The sequence below is a fragment of the Corvus kubaryi genome, unplaced genomic scaffold (genome assembly GCF_017639235.1).
Source record: "Corvus kubaryi isolate FWS band 111438036 unplaced genomic scaffold, C.kubaryi_AGA036_p1.0 37285, whole genome shotgun sequence".
NCBI classification, from domain to species: domain Eukaryota; kingdom Metazoa; phylum Chordata; class Aves; order Passeriformes; family Corvidae; genus Corvus; species Corvus kubaryi.
Window position 1 is genome coordinate 2,179,376 of NW_024581089.1, and position 18,440 is coordinate 2,197,815.

At 41.7% G+C, this 18,440-nt stretch overlaps 1 protein-coding gene across 2 annotated transcripts in view; it reads left to right on the forward strand.

Annotated features, from left to right (window-relative positions):
- Positions 1–6,815: 6,815 nt before the first annotated feature.
- The window catches only part of VGLL4 (vestigial like family member 4), a 66,401-nt gene continuing 54,776 nt past the window's right edge, over positions 6,816–18,440 (forward strand). The window contains exon 1 of one of the 2 annotated variants that reach the window (XM_042026736.1): positions 6,816–6,911. In XM_042026736.1, the coding sequence (XP_041882670.1) occupies positions 6,848–6,911 (64 nt within the window). In that variant the 5' untranslated portion in view covers positions 6,816–6,847. The remainder of the gene's footprint in view (positions 6,912–18,440) is intronic. The other variant, XM_042026734.1, reaches the window with a different exon arrangement.

The window sequence follows — 18,440 nt, forward strand, 5'->3', positions numbered from 1 at the left end:
GCTGCATTGCGCGGGGAGCGGCCGCGCGGGGACAGCGCGCACAGGTGGCCGCGGGGGCGGAGGGAGCGGCGCTGGCGGGCGGGACGGGGCCGGGACGGGGCTGCCCATGCCGTCCTCTCCGCGCCGCGGGGCTTTCCCCGCGGGAGCCGCGCCGGGCCGGGCGCTGGCGGCGGCCGGGGAACCCCCGCGGGGCGGCCGCGGAGCTCCCGAGCTCTGCCGGCGGTGTCGGGCTCCAGGTGGGGAGGGACCCGCGGGGTCACAGGCAGCGGGACCCGGAGGAATTGCCCCGGCAGGAGCGCCTGTGCCGGGGGATCCCCAGCAGCGGGACGCTCCTGCCGTCCGCAGCGCGCAGCTGGGCTCCCGCCGAGCGCGTTCTTCCGGCAGGGAAAATCCCCGGCGCCGTATCGGTAGCAGAGGTGAAACCTTCTAGAACGCGTCCCAAGGGCGCTGTGAAGGCTTTTGGCGCTGCATCTTCTATATTACATCGGCAGAGGTTTTTAATTTAGCCTGTAGCAGTGCGGGGTCGGGCTCGCTGTGTGTTCCCCAGATGTGATCAGCAGTCAGTAATTCCCTGGGTTAAGCTGTCCGCGCTGATACCAGTGCACCCTTTTCTGAGAGTGGATGAATGGGAATTTAACACCCGTTTCCACTGGCGTTGGAGAATCCATAAAGCCAGCTCTCTTCCCTTCTGCTGTGTAGGTGCTTCAGGATTATCAGGAACAAGAAATAATGGTCATTTTTAAAATTAAACCAAAGAGGACTTGGCTGATCAAGAGTTCCAGGATTTCTCCTGCAGGTTAATATCTCTGATTAGATTTTCTCTGACTTTAGAACAGAGAGTTGTTTAAAGAGCATTCCTCACAGAGAAACAAGCTGCAAGTTGGGAAACCTGAGTGAAACTCTTTGCAGGTAGTGATACTGAGAACCCTTGGATCCAAAACTCTATAAAATTGGGCAGCAATATCCCTCCCCTGCCTCAATAGCAAACTTTTTAAAGGCTCTTCTCCAGGCTTTAAGGTCTTTATTTGTATTCTCCTATCTGTGAACTTGTGAGGAGATTGCTAATGTGGCATGTTTAGCTTAAATTCTCTACACCTCTTCTTATCGATACACAGTTATAATCGTGATATTTGGGATCGGGCTATGAGGCTTTTTGGAATCAGTTACAAGAACTACTTTGATCCACAAGAAATGGATCTGACCCGTTAGACTCTTGGTAGAATTTGAGCCTGCCTGTTGTACCTTTGCATTTTCTTATTTAAATGACTGGGCTGGAAGAGTTGCTGTGAATCCCCAGCATCCCCTGTGGGGGATGGATGCCGTGGGGAGCAGGGATGGGATGTTTTGGTGCAGGATGCTGTTCCTTCTCTGCACAGGAACCCCTTTGTGGGATGGGGGCCAGCTTTTACACCCACCCTAGAGCAGCAACTGGGCCAGAGCTGAAGTGGTGAGCGCCCAGGAGTGCTGCTGAGAGGGGCAGATCCGACAGTCTGGTATAGAATAAGGCCGGTAGCTAAAATAGGATAGAAAACATTTGTACAGACCTTTGGGACAGGTTAATTAAGAGCATTCACATAATAAACCATCAGTTTCTTATTTACATATGAGTAGCTTTGCTAACCTTCTCAGCATCTCCACATTGCAGTGGTGAGTTGGTTTGTTTCCAGAGACACCTGGAAGTTTTCTGCTGGAAAAGGGAGCTTTGGTTCAGTTCTCTTTACTGTGGTTAAACGTTTCATAATGTGTTCGCAGCAGATTGTGTAACATTTAGGATGCTCTGGGTGATCTTGTAGGTACAAGACAAGGTCAGCTTGGACTTTCCCACCTTAAGTTTCTCAGCTTTGTTAGCTTTCAGTTCAAATAGCATTACTAATAGCTTTCTTCTTAAAATGTTGCCTTGTTAAGGGGGATTTATGCAACAAGACAACAAAAAGCACAAGGAAAAATACCAAAGCTCTGCTTTAAGCTTATAATTTTCTGTGTGATGAGTTAAAACGTTGTTTCTGTTTGAAGGTTTGCCTGTTCAAACACATTTTCCACATGCATAACAAGCATGGTTTTAAAAAACCCCAAAGTAGTGAATAAATACTTTAAAAAAAAAAAGTGGTATTTAACCAAATAGCCTGAACTTACACTCAAGACTGTGAGTTGTAAATGCAGGGGATGATCAATGCTACTTGGTAATCATGACCTAAAGAGAGCTCTTCCACTTTTTAACATTTCACATGGGTATGTCAACAGAGCATTTTTCCATCCACAAGTAGAAGCCCTGGTCTAAGCATAGCTGAAGAAATTTAAATGTATGGTGACCCTTTGAAAAAATTATTGATTACGTGCTTATCATTATTCTCATTCATGGGGCAAATATGCTTTGCTCTCTCCAGTCATAAAAAATAAACGATATTTATCTATTTTGCATCAAACTTCTGCTTTATCTCCCTTCCTTGTGTGGACTAACTGATTGTGCTGGTCCGTTGTATCTGGATTTCCTCTTCAGTTTCACTTTCTTCCATTGAAATCAGCAGAGTTTGTCTCTTTCTAGGTACTTCTGGGGATGAATTTGGGCATTTCTGTGCCTGTATCTCCCCAGGTGGGAGCTGCTCTTGACCTATTTGACCCCACTTTTCAATTAATCTTGTTTTCCCTGTACTTGTGCTTATCTACACTTCAGTCTTGATGGTTTCTCGAGTGCCTTGCCATTCTTGAATCACTTTTTCATTGTTCTAATGGGCTTTGTTTGTTAATGCTCCTCTTCTCCCTCCAACCTTTTCTGTGTAATTCCTTCAGATGGAAATTCAAGTACCAGGCTTCTCTGTCCATCATGGGAAGGTTCAGCCTTTCCCCCCTGGCAGGCGTAGATGTGTGTCTCAGCAGGTTTGAGTGGCTGTTTCTGGTGTTCCTCAGGTGTTTGCAGAGCCTGTGCTGCTGTTCCTGAAATCCAGGCATTGTCCTGGCTGAGACTTCCCTTTGGCATTTCATATCCAAACTGTATCAACATTCTTCTCTTTCTGTCTTTCCTGCACTCATGTCTCTTGTTCTCACCACCCAATTTTGCCCTTGTTTTTGGTATCTGACTTGAGCTGAGGTCTGTGCTAGGCCAAAGCCATGCCAACTCCATAATGAGATCACTGCCCAAACATCATCTTTGTTTCTCTTTTCTTTCTCTCCCTTTGCTATTCCCCCTATTTTAAAATCAAGTGTAAAGCTCTTCTCTTTATCTCCCGTCTCTCCTGACATCCCCCACTGTGAATATTAACTCTGGAGGGATTCAATAATTGTCTCTCTGTTCAGGCTGAGTGCTGCTGGTTGCTCTGCTGCCTGTTGACTGAATTCCAAACAAGCAACCTCAGGGTTTTTCCCTGCACGCTCTTCCTGGTGCTTGGGAGGTGATGTATAAATCCCTGAGAACACTTAACTGTTCATTTTCTAAAGCTTTCACTTCTCTATAGCTTTCAAAAAAAACCAAAACACATTAGCAGGCATTTGCAAAGCTGAGAGTACTCTGTGTGTTTCTGGAACCTGCAAAAATGTGAAAAGGAGAGGGAAAATAATGTGCTATTTCATTTCAGTGATGGGGTATTGTGGGCTCCAGGTGCTGCATAAAAAATGGCAGGTGGATCAGTGTTTAGATGAGTTTTTAGACATCTCTGAGTTCACATTTCATGTCCTTACTGTTTTCCAGAGTGTTTCTTTGCTGTTGTGTAGGTGAAAGGCCAGAACAGGGCAGTGTTGAGTGGAAGCAGTAACTGATAAATAAGAGCACTGACTGAGACATTAAACTAATATTTGAAATTACAGTAGATGAAAATATCCTGAATGCTTGTAAAAGTGCTTTGGTTCGCGTCTCCTCGAGTCTAACAGTTCAGACTTTGTAACCAGTGAGATACACTCGGGAAACTGTTTCCATGGTGTTAAATCAGATGTAGCCAGGGAAAGTCCAGTTGTATCTTGTGTTTCACTCCCCGCTTGCTTTCCCTTACCGAGTGCGTGCGCAGAGTTGGGTTCTGGTGGGGGACACTTATAACAATTCAAGGTTGGATTCTGCTGCATAGACAGGTTTTTTGTCACCCTGAGAAATAGCTGGATTTGGTCAGGAGTCTCCTTTTTAACTCTTTCTTTTTTTGGTGTGGTTTTCTTTTTTTGTTCGTTTGGTTTTTACATTTTTTTAAAATTTTGTTGTTGTTGTTTATTTCTTGGAACCCTGGGAAGTGCACTGGTCTTTCCTTGCTGAAACGTGACTCCCCCAGGATGGCTGGGCTGCTCTCTGCCCTGGCCCAGCTGCAGCACTTGCTGACCTTGCCCTGATCAAATTAGGGCTTTAAACTTGGAGCTAAGAGAGGATCCCTCTTCTCTCACTCTCCTGGGCAACCTTTGTTTCTTTCCTCAACTGTAAGCACCAACTTGTTAGTCTAATTTAGGGATAAAGGGATAGTTAACACTGTTTGAAAAATAAAGGGATATTTAACACTATTTGAAAAATAATCTGGCAGTGTACAGCTCCTTGCGGGTAATTTTTTAAAATCTGTTTTAAAAGTCACAGAATATCTGGTATTGCACCCTGGGATTTGCAGGTTTGAATGAACACAGCATCCTTCACAAGGCCTCGATCTCAGAGGAGCACCTCAGCAGCTCTCTCATGATCTGAACTTCAGTGGTACACAAAACTGCAGAACTCTATTGAGGCCACTTTTAGTTGAGTTGTTTTTAAAGTGTCTAATTTCCTGAGCAGAATTAAGACTTGGTTCCTGTTTCCCTCTCCCAGTGTGGATTTCTGTCACCAGTTAATTCTCTTACTGGGAGCATGCTCCGGAAAGGGATTGGGCATCTGCTACTCCCATTATTTGAAAATTACTGGAAAGCTGAAAGAAAAAGGGCAATTTGTTTTTAATGAGACATTTTACTGTCCTTTACATTGTTCTTTAGCAAGAGCTGGTTTTTTTCCTAAAGAGTTGACCAAAAATATTTGTATTCCTGTCTTTGAAGTGTAGGACAAAGCTAGCACTGAATCCTGAGTTACCTCAGTCTGGTGTAGCTGCATCCCCCTGGCCAGACAAACCTGAATCGTTTTCCAACTGCATTTTCACTCTGTTAGAGGAATTTGTGTGACAGGGTCACTAATGGACAGTCTGCTCTTTTAAACTCCAAGAAAACAAAAATATGAAAGAAATAAAGCATCAAGGGCTGAGGGATGCAGTGGGATGGTGCTGAAGGCTTTTCAGGGAACACCCTCTTCCCAGTCTTTGCTTTGGTTTGGAGGAGAATGTGGCCAGGTGTGAAAGGAATAAATAATGAAGACAAACTTAGTAAAATAAGGTAAAATCTTGTTTTTTAAACCCTCTTGTCCACAGGTACTGTCTTTAAATGAGTTAATTGACTTTATGAGTTTAGTTAAAATATTCTTCCTGAGCAAAAGCTGGTTCTGGCAGGGAGGGAGAAGCATGTTCTAATCCTTAACACAAGTTTGTCTCTTGGTTATTGTAAGTTTGTCTCTTCTTCTTGCACAGCTCCATGGAAATCTTACTGGATTTCATTATTTAAACTGAAAAATACACGCTTTAAGCTTAAAAATACACTGTTTCAACTTACAAATGCTTTAAAATCCTTTCTCTTAGGCTTTAAAGTCTTTGATTAGTTGAAAGACTTTGACTTATTTAGGGAGTGAGGATAGTGAGGTTTATTGTTTTAGTGCAAAGGCAAGGAAATTGCTTCCCAAACATGTGTTTGTTGTTAAGTCAATGTACATGCAGGACATGTGTTTGAGATTTCTGGAGCTGCCACTACCTTTTTTTTTTTTTAAGATCATACTGTAAAGTAAGTTACAGTAAACAGTTCTTATGGGAGAAGTTTTGCAAAGTTTTTTGTGGAAAAACCTCAACAAAACCATTAGTTGTTCTGGTTTTTTTTCCTCTTTCCCCATTTTTTTTTCTTAACAGTTCTGCCTTTGCTGTTGCCTTTTTATTTGGAAACACATATAAGTTGTTTGCCTTACAACAAAAACATCTTGACAACATGTTATTCTCTTCCTTCCTTTCCCTTTCATATTTTTGGAATTTCATATTGGGACTTTTTTTTGAGGAGCTGCTATACAATCATTGGTGTTATGGCAGTCTGTTGCTTGGTGTAGTGCTGGAGTAGGCATTTTTAATGTGGTGGGGTTAATTCTTCGTGCATGGGAATTGTGTGTTGTAAGGGGCAAAACCCAGGGAACAAACAGCTACTGAAGTGTGATTATGATTGAAAAAAATACAGTTCTGTGTGTGGTTCTACATACACATAACCAGAGTTCAACTATGTGTTTATTGGTGGGGGAAAAAAAAATCTTAATAAAATTATAAAATTTGGATGATTTTAAGTTGGGCATAGGAGAGAGTATGGAGGGGAAGTTTATGGGATCCTGAGGATCTAAAGCAATCCATGCCCTCGTAGCAATCCAGACCAGCTATCCCTGCACCTTTGGGTATTGTCTCCAGTAGCTGTTTTTTGGGGTGGGAGGCAAACCCACTTGCAGCAGGTGGTAACAACCCCGTTACAGCTGTGTGAGCAGTGTAACAGCTCCAGCACTAGGGCTTGGTGTTCTGCTTTGTTTGGGTGAGCAGCTGGTGGCAAAGCCAATCCCAGTGTTTTCAGCAATGACACTTCTAGTGAGTCCTGTGCTGGTATAACACGAAAAGAGCAGCAGAAACTTGGGGTTTTGATTCCTTTTGCTGCCGGGCTCCTGTTGTGCATCACTGCTTCCTTCTGTAAACCTGCTGTGGGGTGTTCTCAACAGCTGGCACAGCACCCAGAGCGTTGCCTTAAGTTTACTCTCTGAAACCTTGGTTCTGAATTTTGCAGGGTCCAGAGAAGAATGGAGACTCCCTTGGATGTTTTGTCGAGAGCAGCATCTCTGGTACACGCTGATGATGAGAAACGTAAGTGCCCTGCCTTGTTGGATCCAGCTGCTTTATGTTTGCACTGTGGATCAGCCTAGAGGCTGGTTTGATCCAGCTTGGAATTTTACTGAGCCCAAGATGTATAGAAAACTATCTTCAGGGTCATGTAGAGGTGAAGAAAACCCTTCAGAGGTTGTCTTCCCCTGGTGCAAACCCAACACCTTGTGTTTAAATTGGTCAGTGGGCAGCAGAGAATCCCTGCTGTTATTCTAAAATAAATTCATGTGAAGGTTCCTCTCTTTTCCCAGTTGCTTTTGCATTGCTAGCAGACAAAAAGCCGTGATGGAGCTGCTGCCAAACTAAGGCCAGTTCGGGAACTCAGACTCCCTGATAATTTTGGTTAGACCTGTTCTCATTTAAGAACACACAGCTGGGTGGGCACCAGGGGGTTGCAAAGATTTCAGTGGATAACTCTTGGAGTGACTGTTGTCATTAGTGAGGAGCTCTTCATTTGCCTTTCACTTCAGCAAAAGGGAGTCACAGGACTGTAACACAGTCAGAGGCTCACGTTGCCCATTTTTTGGGTAATATTTTTGCTTTTACCATTCAGGGTAAGAGTTTCAGGTGGGGTAACTAATGTTAGAACAATATTTTCAATTCTGCCACGCTTCAGTGCCACCTCACAGATCAGATTGTCACCTGCATGCTTGCTAGTGAGTGTCCTTGGTGCTTTCTGAGCAGTGTGTGCACTTTGGGTATCAACCTCAGGAGGTGCTGACTAGAAAAATTCTATTTTGGATTTCAAGCTGCTTTTGTGAGTAGCTTCTGAGCATAAAATCACCTTTTAAGATGAATGCAGCTTTTCTTTTTTTGGTCTTTGTTCCGTAGATGTTTTTGAAAACTGTTTGCCTTGAATGTTGAATAAAATAATTGGTTTACTGCTGTAAATCTGCTTTGTAATGAACGTTGGTTTTGCTGTTCTTGCATGTTCACTCTGCTGCTGGATAAGTACCAAGTTTTCAGTGGTGCCACTACAGAGGGATGATCTGGTTGATTTGCCCCGGTTATTGACTATTACTGGTGAAATGAACAGCAGTGGAGCTCCTTGAGGAAATAATTTCAACCATGGTTTTGGCCTGGGGGGGGGATTTCTTTTGGCTACATTTAAAAAAGTATATTTTGAATATGTATTCTCAATTTTCTTGAGCTTAAATGCATTCTTTTTGGTTAACTATTGCCTAAGACTGTAGTTTGATTCTGAGCTGCACAGGGTAGGAATGTTGGGCTGGATTTAGAGAATCCAGAGGAAGTCTGATTCAGTGCAACTTGCATGTGAGGGAGCTGATGTGTATCTGGTTCTAATTTACATTCCTTTAGTCCTACCACTTAGACTTAATTAGATTTATGCCACTCTGCAGCTTCTAACTTGTGCTGTCTCCAGCTTGCCCTGCTGCTGTATCACACCCCAAAATGCTGCAGCGTGAGGAGCTGCTGAGAGGAAGAAATGAGCAGAGCAGTCCCTGAGCTTGTGCCTTTCTGTGTCAGCTTTAGGGCTTCGTTCTGAGTAAAAAGAATTTAGTTTGGAAGTTAGTTTTGATCTTGAATTTAGCAGTTAGGCTTGAGCTTTCAGTGAGGTTCTAGCAGTGGTGCTGTCTGCATTTCTGTATCCCCACTTGCTTTGTCTAAAACAGAATTCTGCAGAGTTTCCAGTATTCCAGCCATGACCAGGGGTGCAGGAATATTACCAATGTTGATGAATTTAATGCTTTGAAATGTGAAGGATCCTCTTATCTCCTTGGGCACTCACTGCAGGGCCAAGTAATAGTGGAATGTCTTAGAACTGTTTAAAACAAATGCTTTTCAACTTAGCAGTACTTAAAGAAATGAGCTTAACCTCAGCCAGCAACCAGGTGCCACAGCTGCTCCCTTACATGTCCCCAGCCCTGCTGGGATGGGGAGAAGAATCAGAAAAAAGGGTAAAATCTGTGGGTTGAGATAGGAACAATATAATTATTGAAATAAAATATTATAATAGAGAAAATGAAAAGAGAAAGAGGAATAAAACCCAAGACAGACCCACTGACTGATGGCCAGCACTGATGGGTGGTCCCCAGTTGATTCCCCCAGTTTCCATACTGGGCAGGACGTTCCTTGGTCAGTGATAAGTTAACCCTGGGTGCTACTTTGTCTCCTCTCTGGTTTAGGAACTATGGACTGCGTTTCAACAGCTCCCAGTTTAAATCATCCTGCACTTGTTAGCAATGCAAACTTATGAACCACATTTGTTTAACTACTGTGTCACGGGAAAGATTAATTATGGAGCAGAAATGGCTACTGCAGTTTTGGATTTTAACTCTTACCACAGAGATGTAAGCAGTTACTGAAGTTTAGGGTACAGTGGGTCTGTAATAAAAAATGAAGAGGAGGCTGAATGAAGGGACACAGGCACTGATGTCATTATTAGCCAGACATTTAAAGGCTTGTCACTCCTTTCTGACCTGTCAGTTGTGGAGGAAAGGCCATAAAAAGTCTGTTTATCCTGAGGAGGAGCTATAGGTAACGTGCAACTATTTCATCTCTAAGTGGAACCTGTAAGGTTTTGCTGGGATCTTTCCAGGGCTTCAGGAATGGGATTTAGAAGAAGTAACCATCTCTATGATGTGCATCTGTGCTGGTTTTTCATTGTTATCATGCCTTAAACCTTATAGAATTTGGGGTATTGTGAACTTGATTTTTGTAGTTTCCGTTGAGGTGCTTGACGCTTGTTACTCCTCTGTCCCTCTTCTTTCCCTGCACTGTTCTTGCTGGGGTTGTTCTGATTTCTCATCTGCTCAGGGTTCAATTTGGCTGCTTTTAGAGGAGCACAGGATAAGCTGGTAGGGTTTAAGCAAGTATTCAAGCAGTAAGGAGGATTAGCATTTTGTATTTATCTCATATAAGGGGTTTGGGAACTGGTCTTGCAGTTATAAGCAGTGTTTTAAGTAGCATAATCTTGCTATTGAGAAAACAGGGAAGGAAAATACTAAGCAGGACTTGTGCTTGCAGATTGTGTTGTGAGCACTGTGTGGATTTTGAGCTCCAATATGTAAGCCCAGTTTAAAAATATGGGAAAGAATGAGACACCATGTCTTTCTCACTCCCTCAGGATAATTTAGTGAAGTCTGCTGTGGGCAAGCAGGAGAAAATACACTTCCATAAGGAAATGCAAGGTTTGGAGACAGCTCATAAATGGCACCACCAAGTCCTGGGTAACAGCTTTGTGTTTTAATGCCTTGAACCGAGTCCATACCTGCTGAGCCTTGATTTATGTTCTGCAAAACTGATACAGAGCTGCATTAAAAAAAAGGAATTATCTTTAATGAAGCCATGCTCCTTGCACATGTGCCATCAGTCACATGCGTGCAGGGAAGCCTGGAATTGCTGTTCCACACTTCTTGCCAGTGAACAGTGTTATTGTTTGGCAACAGTTGCTTTTATGTGGTTTAGTTTAATCCACTTCAAATAATTAAGCCAGACCATACAGTTGATACTTCTAGTACAGAAGAATTATTGTGCTTTAAAATCCCCTGCCCTAATCCACTTTGTAATAAAATCCTCATGTAGACAAGAGCCACCAATGAGTTTTTACTGTTCCTCACTGGTATCAGGAGTTCATTAGGAGCATGAATTTTGTGCTGGCTGCTACCTCCTCATGAATAAATATGCAATGATTATTTGTTTTGGATAGCTAATCCCAAAAAAAAAGATCCTGCTTCAAGGCTGAGTTGAGGAGAATTTATTATTTTTTAGCACTATTGAGGAAGATGATGACTCTTTAAGCTTACTGTTTTAAATAAAAAACAAGCAGTTTTTATAGCAGAATTAGACCTGAGTATTGTTATTTGTGTTGAAGATATTAATGATGAAATATTTCCAGCATCACCATGACTTTCCACCCACACTGCTACTGTTTGTTGTGTAAATTTATGGCAAATTATGGGCAGTGAGCCTGAGGCAGGTTTTAATGTCAATGTTTGCAGAACTTTAAAGAGCTTTCATCCTGCTGTGGGAACAGTTACATCACCACTGATCCTGAAGGTGTTTTGGGTGACTAAAAGTGAGGAATTGGATGGAATTTGCTCTATGAATGCAGTTGGTGCAAAGAAAGTCTCAAGGATCATTTGCAGTTTGTTTTTTGGAGGATTCTGAGGTTTTTTTCAGCATTGGTTTGGTTGTGTGGGGTTTGTTTTCCCTTTTTCTAGAGATTCACCTGCTTCAGAAAAATGGGGAACAGGAGGGCATTTTTGCACAGAAGTGAAATAGCAGTCTCATGTCACAATCTTGCTTTGTTTTCTGCTCACAAGTTCCCCCCATTCCAAGTAGAACTGGGAGGAATTGTAGTGTAAGGACAAGAAATACTCTATGGCAAAATATTACTCAGAACAATGAAAAATTTCCAGTGGGGCACCCTGTTATCATACAGCTTGCCCTTTGTACTTTCATTGGCACAGGTAGGTCCAAACCAGCAAATCTTGTAACACAGAAATAACTGGAAGAGGTCTTGGCTGTGTTCTGAGTGCAGAGAGGTTTCAGTGTTGCTGCTCATTCATGGAGCTTTTGCTTCAGGGGTGCAAGGGAATCCAGTTGGTTTAAGAAGAGCATCCTGGAGCGTGTTTAGGGTTCTTCTGACATCTAAAATATGTTTGTGTCCTTAAGAAATTCCTTGCTTTGGAGGGTGTTGGGTTCTGCTCCTCTACCTGGGAGTCATTCCAGAGACTGACTAAATCCCTGTCTTGGCTTTTCCCAATTCAGCCTAAATAAGAATTTTCCTTAGAATGAAAAGGTTGTATATGATGCTTCTACTAAAAATCTTCCTTCCTGTGACTTCCAGGACTCCTCCAGAAATGCAGTTTTTTGTTTTGTGGGACAATACTTGCTGCAATCCTGCTTGGTTGAGGGCAACACAACCACTTGAACTCAGATTTTTCTTTTGCATTTTGTAAATAAATTTAACAGTATTTTGTATGTGTGTTGTTTTCAGTGCTTTCAGAGTTTGGGGGTTTTTAATCAGGGTTTGTCAGCTCTTGGGTGTCTCTTATTAATTAACCCAGCACGAACTTTGATTTAGAGCTTGCCAACTTCTTCAGAACCTCGTCTGGTTGAGAGGAGGATAAGAAGTTTTCCAGGATAATTTTTCATGTGAATATAAATGGATTCACCACATGGATGTTTGTTTCTTCTTTTATGGCTAATTCAAATATTGATTTGATTGTCTTTTTGCCAGGTCGGTTCAGAGAAGAGGCAGATATTTGATATACACAAAAAGTTAGTCTTAAAAATGAGAGGTGTGATTAGACTGTGGTGTTCTGCAACTCACTTTGATACCCTGGATTCTTTAATTGTGGAAATTAATATGTAATTAAGTAACAGAATAGTTTTTATGATTTAGCAACTGTGCTTGTGGGCAGAGCTTATCTGTGCTGTCCAGCAAAAGAGAAACGGATGTTTCCTGAAGGAGAAGCTCTAATTTCTGAGGAACAATGTCAGAAAAAATCTACATTTGTAATCCCTTAACAGCTATGAGAGGTGTTAAAAGTACATTTATCAGTTTGTCATTTAAGTAATGTTTGATCAGTGGTGGAGTCCTGTTAGTTTCGGAGTGGAATTTGTGACATAAATAATCCTTTTTTTTTTTTTTTTTAATGGAAGGGGAAAAACATGGAAATGTGATGTTTCAGCTGAGTAATAATGTGATGGAAAAACGTAAGTGGTTCAATCCTTGAGATGCAGCCTGACTCATCTGATGTTGTACGAATACCAAAAGCTTGAAATAATAAAACTCTGAGTAATAACATGTAGAGTGTTCTGCTTTGAAATTGATGAGCCACACAGAAAATACTAATATTGTCTCTGTTTTAAATATCAGTAAATCTGGTTTTCAGTCAAATATCTGAATGAATGAGTTCCTGATATCCCACTTCTTGTCTTTCCAAAAGCTTTAGCTGTTTGTATTACTCAGTATCTCACAGAGTAGCTTCCTGTGAGTGGTGTCAGGGCCATCCCATTAATTTTAGGGCTTTCTTGGAAGGAGTGTTACGTAGGACAGCTGCTTGCTTGGCTTGTTTTGTTTTAAAAAAACAATGAATTATTCTTACCCCCAAAAAGTTTCACCCTCTTTTTCTCCGAGTTTATTGTAGCAAGAAAATAAAAGAATGTTTTCAACTTGTTAAATAGGCTGGAAAATGGGGCAATTGTCAGCCTGGCGCCTCGATGTGTTTTAGTAGCAGGGGAACCCCATTAGCAGAGCCAGCGGAGGGCTGGAAATTCCTGCAGGAACAAAGGGCCTGCGTGTTCCTTTGGAATTAATTTTTCAAAAGTTCAGCAGCCTGCAGTTTGTAAACACGTCCTAGCATCCTTCAGCATCCCAGATGTTCCTGCCCAGAGCTCCTGAGCAGTGGCAGCCACACAATGTGGCTTTTCTTCCTGAGCCCTTTTCAGCTCACTGGGGATAAAATATGGGGGCTGGTGGTGTCCCCACCCACGTAAACGGTGTTTGCTGAAACATTCTCTCTTTAAATGTTGTCTGGCAAGTGGAGGGGGAGGAATCTTCTCGCTGGGATGGAATTTGTCATCAGATACCAGGCAGGGCTCTGAAAATCACAGCTGGCTGAATACCGCGCTGTCAAGGGTGAGAGCACATCCCATATGGAACTTGTCAGTGCACATGCTCCTAAATGATTGTCATGTCTCTAATGCTGGGCTTGGGATTTGTGCTCAGCTTGTCTGTTTTACCAGAACTCGGATTTCTTACAGCCTGAATTCCCCAGCAACGCAGGGAAATTATTCACCGATTAGGTTCGGTCTGTGAAGTTTTCTGGTGGGGATGAAAACTGGAGAAATGGACCAGGTTTTACAACTGGCATGTGCTAGGTTGTGGAAATCTGCCCATTCTTCTCATGGTCCGTAGGATTTGGTGTGTTTAATTTGGTTTTAGGAAGCAAAAAAGGAGTTCTTTGCTAATTAGAAGTACTGCAGGCTGACTAGAAAAATGCAGGGTGCTTTCCAGGATGTCCTGTAAGAGCACAGAGAACACACAGGACATTCTTGGAAATGGCAGTGCCACACACGAAAAGGCAGCAAGGCAGAACTGGTGAGAGGAAAGGAGTTAAAAGATTTCAGCAGCACTTTGGATTTGGCATATTTACTACTTTCTCTACTTTTTATTTTTGTGCTTGTTTCTGTAGGTACTTATTTCAGCACTTTATCAAGTGTCTGGAGGGGTTGGAATAGAGCACTTTGCAACTTCCTTGTTGCCTCTAACACAGTGCCTTAAACCAGGCTCAGCATTATAAACCCAATTCTTTTAGAAGCAGTTAAAATTGCCTTAAAATGGAGGTGGTCCTATGCAACCTTCACTCCCTTTTCAGTCACACAGTCTTTAGTGAAATCATCATAGAATTTTTACAGTTCTGCTGTAAAAAGCAACATACAAGTTCTTAGTTAATGAGCATCTGTTTGGGATTTTCTTTTCCCTGGCTGGGAACCCAGACTTTATTTCTGGAATGCCATTCAAATTCTGACCTGCAGGAGGAGGGATCTGAACATGGATTTTCCAGTCCAAGGTGCGTGATCCGATGGAATGGCTTGTGAAACAAAAAGAGGATACAGTCAATTAACACTCTGCTTTACTAACTTCTGCATTTTGTCCTGTTGTTCAAGAAGGAAAAAAAAAAATAGCAGCAGTGCTTTGCTTCAGCCTGAAGAGAGCTTATTTTTTCCCCAAGGAGCAAACACCAAAATTACTTTTATTTTTTTCCCCATCTCTTGCTGCTGACTCAAAAATCAATTACTTGTGAAAGCAGAATTCTGGCTACAAATAGGCAGGGCAGCTATAAACAATGTCACCACAGAAACTTGTATCATCCATAAGCTTAAAAGGAGAAATGCTTCTTATTTAGCAAATTGAAGAGTGGAGAGTGATTTATTACTCTCTTCTGATTTTATTTTTCCCTTTCTGTTCTGACTTCAAGCTTAATGACACGTTCATTGAAAGGTGCCCCAAAACACCACAAGAGGATTTTTGTGCATCCCCTGCAACAGCGTTGTTGGTGATAATAATTTCATAGCGCTGGCACAAATTTGCTTTAGATACACATTTATTGCTCCGTAAGGCAGAGAAATCCTGAACAGTTGGGCAGAAATGGCCCTTTATGTGTTTTCAGTTTCAAAGGGAGCAGTTTCAGTACATGCACTGGGCTTTGCTGGAGCTGTGCCAGGAGCAGCAACTGCTGTTATTTTCTGGGTCATGCCCACGCTGTCTGTTTGGTTTGTGTGAAAACATCTGTGTGTTACAACTGTAACTTTATTACTGGAAATCTCCTGCCTTTATTTGCTTTCTTTGGAGCTGGGTGGATCTGGCTCCTGACAGAAGAGTGCCCAGTTCATCCATGGTTCCGTCCCTCCCTCTCTCCAGTTTGTGTCTTAATGCACCTCTTGCTTAGCCTGACCTGGAAAAATATTTGATTATAAAATATGCAAAACTTCCACTTTCCCATTTGAACTCCCCTCCAAAATACGAGGTCTATTAAGGACCTCTTTCAGTTGTTTTTATCCTTAGATTTACCTCATCAATAGACAATATAATGGTTTTCCAGTAGTGCTCTGGCATTCCAGTATGTTCAAGTTGAGCAGTGTTGAAATCTGGGATCTTACTGTGCAAGGATCTGGCTTTGGGAGAATTTCAGAATATTTTCGTTTCAGAATATTTTTATTTCAGAGTATATTTATTGCAGAATGCTGGTACTTACATAATTATATCATCTTATGTTACATTTCTACCTACTCAAACTATTGCTTTATTTCAAAATGATGAACTCCAAGTTTAGAAGTATATTTGGGTAGTTACTTAGCTTTAAAAATTATCAATCAATAATTTTTTCCTATGTTAAATAAAATAGGTGCACAGCTTATTAAGAATATCATTTGTCAATGTTTGCATATGAAGGAAAGTAACGGGCTTTCCACCGCTGCCTTCTGCGGAAAGAAAGAGGAATTTGGAAAATTGAGAAACATTTAGATTTTTGTTTGTTGCATTTTTTTAAATGAGAGTTACTAATCTCAGTGGAGAGCTCTGAGCTGTCTGTTCTTGATGAGCCTCGGCGGGTTCCTGCCAGGAGCTGCTCCGCGGGCACCCTGTGGCTCCACGGGCAGCGGCTCAGCTCCCCGCATCCCTTGGGCTGAGCTTCTCATGACTCCCAACAGATGGTTTGCCTTTAAAGGTCACTTTAACTTTCTGTCCAGGCTGGCTCCTCACTTCCCAGAGCGTGCCAGCAGAGTTCAGAGCTGGAATGTGGGTTGACATCAGGAATGGAATTTCATGGATTTCTGGTTCACTTCCGGAGTTATCCAACCCAATCTCACCATACCCACTTCCCCAACAACTGGCAGGGCATGTTTTAAAGGGGTAGTGCCATGTCAGAACAGAGATTATGTGAGCAATTAGGATGTGGTGGGGTTCTGAATGGCCAGAGACACAATCACTGGGGTTCTAAGGGCTCTGTTTTTGCAAGAATTCAAGATTAAATTTATCCATGCCTATAGGTAGAGCAGTGGTGTCATGTTGTAATAAAAACTTGGATATTATTCTCTGCCTGTACTCTGCTGTGTTCCCAGTCTAGATGTCCCTGCCTAGACTGTTTTTTATGGTCATCTGTTCAGATTTGCATGCATATGTGTGTCTGACCTTTTAATAACCTGGCAGCTCTATCCTAAATTTATTTTCTTTTTGCTCCTCAGAAATAGGGCCCAGTGGCATTAGGAGCTGTTCCACTGACCTTAATGCAATCCCATTAATGCCACTTTCTGCTCTCAGTCATACTCAAATATTAATTAGTAATGGGAGGAAGGTTGACAATAGGAAAATGTAGATCTTTACCACTGCTTGAGGCTGTTCCCTTGTTGATCTGTTCCAACCCATGTCCTTGTGCTCCCCTCTCAACTGCAGTTATTGATAACAGCAGGTTCTGGTAGCACTGCAGTAATTTCAATTAACATCTGTAAAGTACCAAAGCAGAGTTTTGTGGAAGACCTTTTATTTATTTCTCAGATTGGGTTCTATCTTGGTTTTGGCTAGGACAAAGTTTTTTTCATTCTGACATGACAGATTCCAAATATACTTTTACAAACTCCTTGTTTCCCTTTCCTCTTTGGATTCCTGCTCCTCATTAAGTTGGAAAGGGATCATAATTTTCCTTTTTAATTTGCTGAAATCGCATGTTCATTGAAGTAAGAGGAAAATATTTATGCAAATGATGCTACCTTGTGACTTTTGATTGTTAAAACATAGAGAAGATAAGTAATTTCTCTGGTAGCTGTAGAATAACTGGTGTTTTCTGTGAGAAATAGAAGCTGTAAATGAAGATTTTTTTTTTTTTAAAGGTCTCTTTCAATTTACTCTCTGCATTCTCTGAGGTCTTATTTTTAATTTTCTTTCTACCTGCCATTATGGAGGCAGAGGTGTGTGGGTCATAGATTGGAGGCTGCAAATGAGTGTGCAACTTATTGCTGGGATTAAATTCCATGGGCCAGCTATTTAATTAGATGTTCCATGTGAATTGGTGTCCTTGATTTTGTATGGCTGTAAGGAAATCCATGCAATGTCATTTGTGAAGTAACTGAGATTATTTTGATTGCGCAGAAATTGTTATTAATGTAATGAAACATTTAAAGTATTTAATGCTTTTAAGCAATAGTTGTTGTTGTTTTTTAAATTAGAGTTTCTTTTGCATTTTGTTGAAATAGCAAGAAATAATTGGAAGGTACTTTTGTTTCAGTTAGAGGGTTGTGTCATCTGCTTTAACTGAAATGTACCTCTGCAATTTGATAGCTGCTCTTCCAAAGGTGGAAAACTCTTAACAGTGAGTGAAAGAAGAGGTGAGAAATGGTGAAAATGGGGGTGAAAGAAGGACAAGGCTGTCCTGTGTTAGAACATTCTTAGTACAATTTCTTTGCCATGGAGTGAGTTGTTGTTTTAGCTCATAATTGCTATGAGTTTAGATATGTAAGTGTTTTAAAAGGTTCAATATCCAGGTTCTTCTGAAGCAAAAGTATGAGAAGGAAACTGGAACAGCATAGGGAATTCTACAGGGAATTAAGCTGGAGGTGGGGAGAAAGGAACTGACAACTTAAAAGATCCTTTAAGAGCTGCAGCATTATTCCTTAAAGTCTGCTACAATCATATTTTAGCCCATCACTGTTTTTTCAGACTGTGGGGTTTGCGTTTGTCACTGTACTGAGAAGCAGGTGCTGAATCTGTTGTGATTTAAATCAGTGACAACAGTTTGTGCTGGTGCAATGGCAGGGATAAAATAATAATATCAGGGATTAAATAACAGCAGGACAAATCCTGGTGTCATCAATACATCCCCCCCCGAGTTTGTTCCCAGTTTTAGGCTGTGTATTATCAATTTTACTTGGAAAACAATACAGGAAACCAACTTTGTGAAACCAGACCCTTATCATGACACAGCAGCATCAGTTCAGTGAGTTGATGATGTGATTAACACACACTGTATCAATATACAAACATCT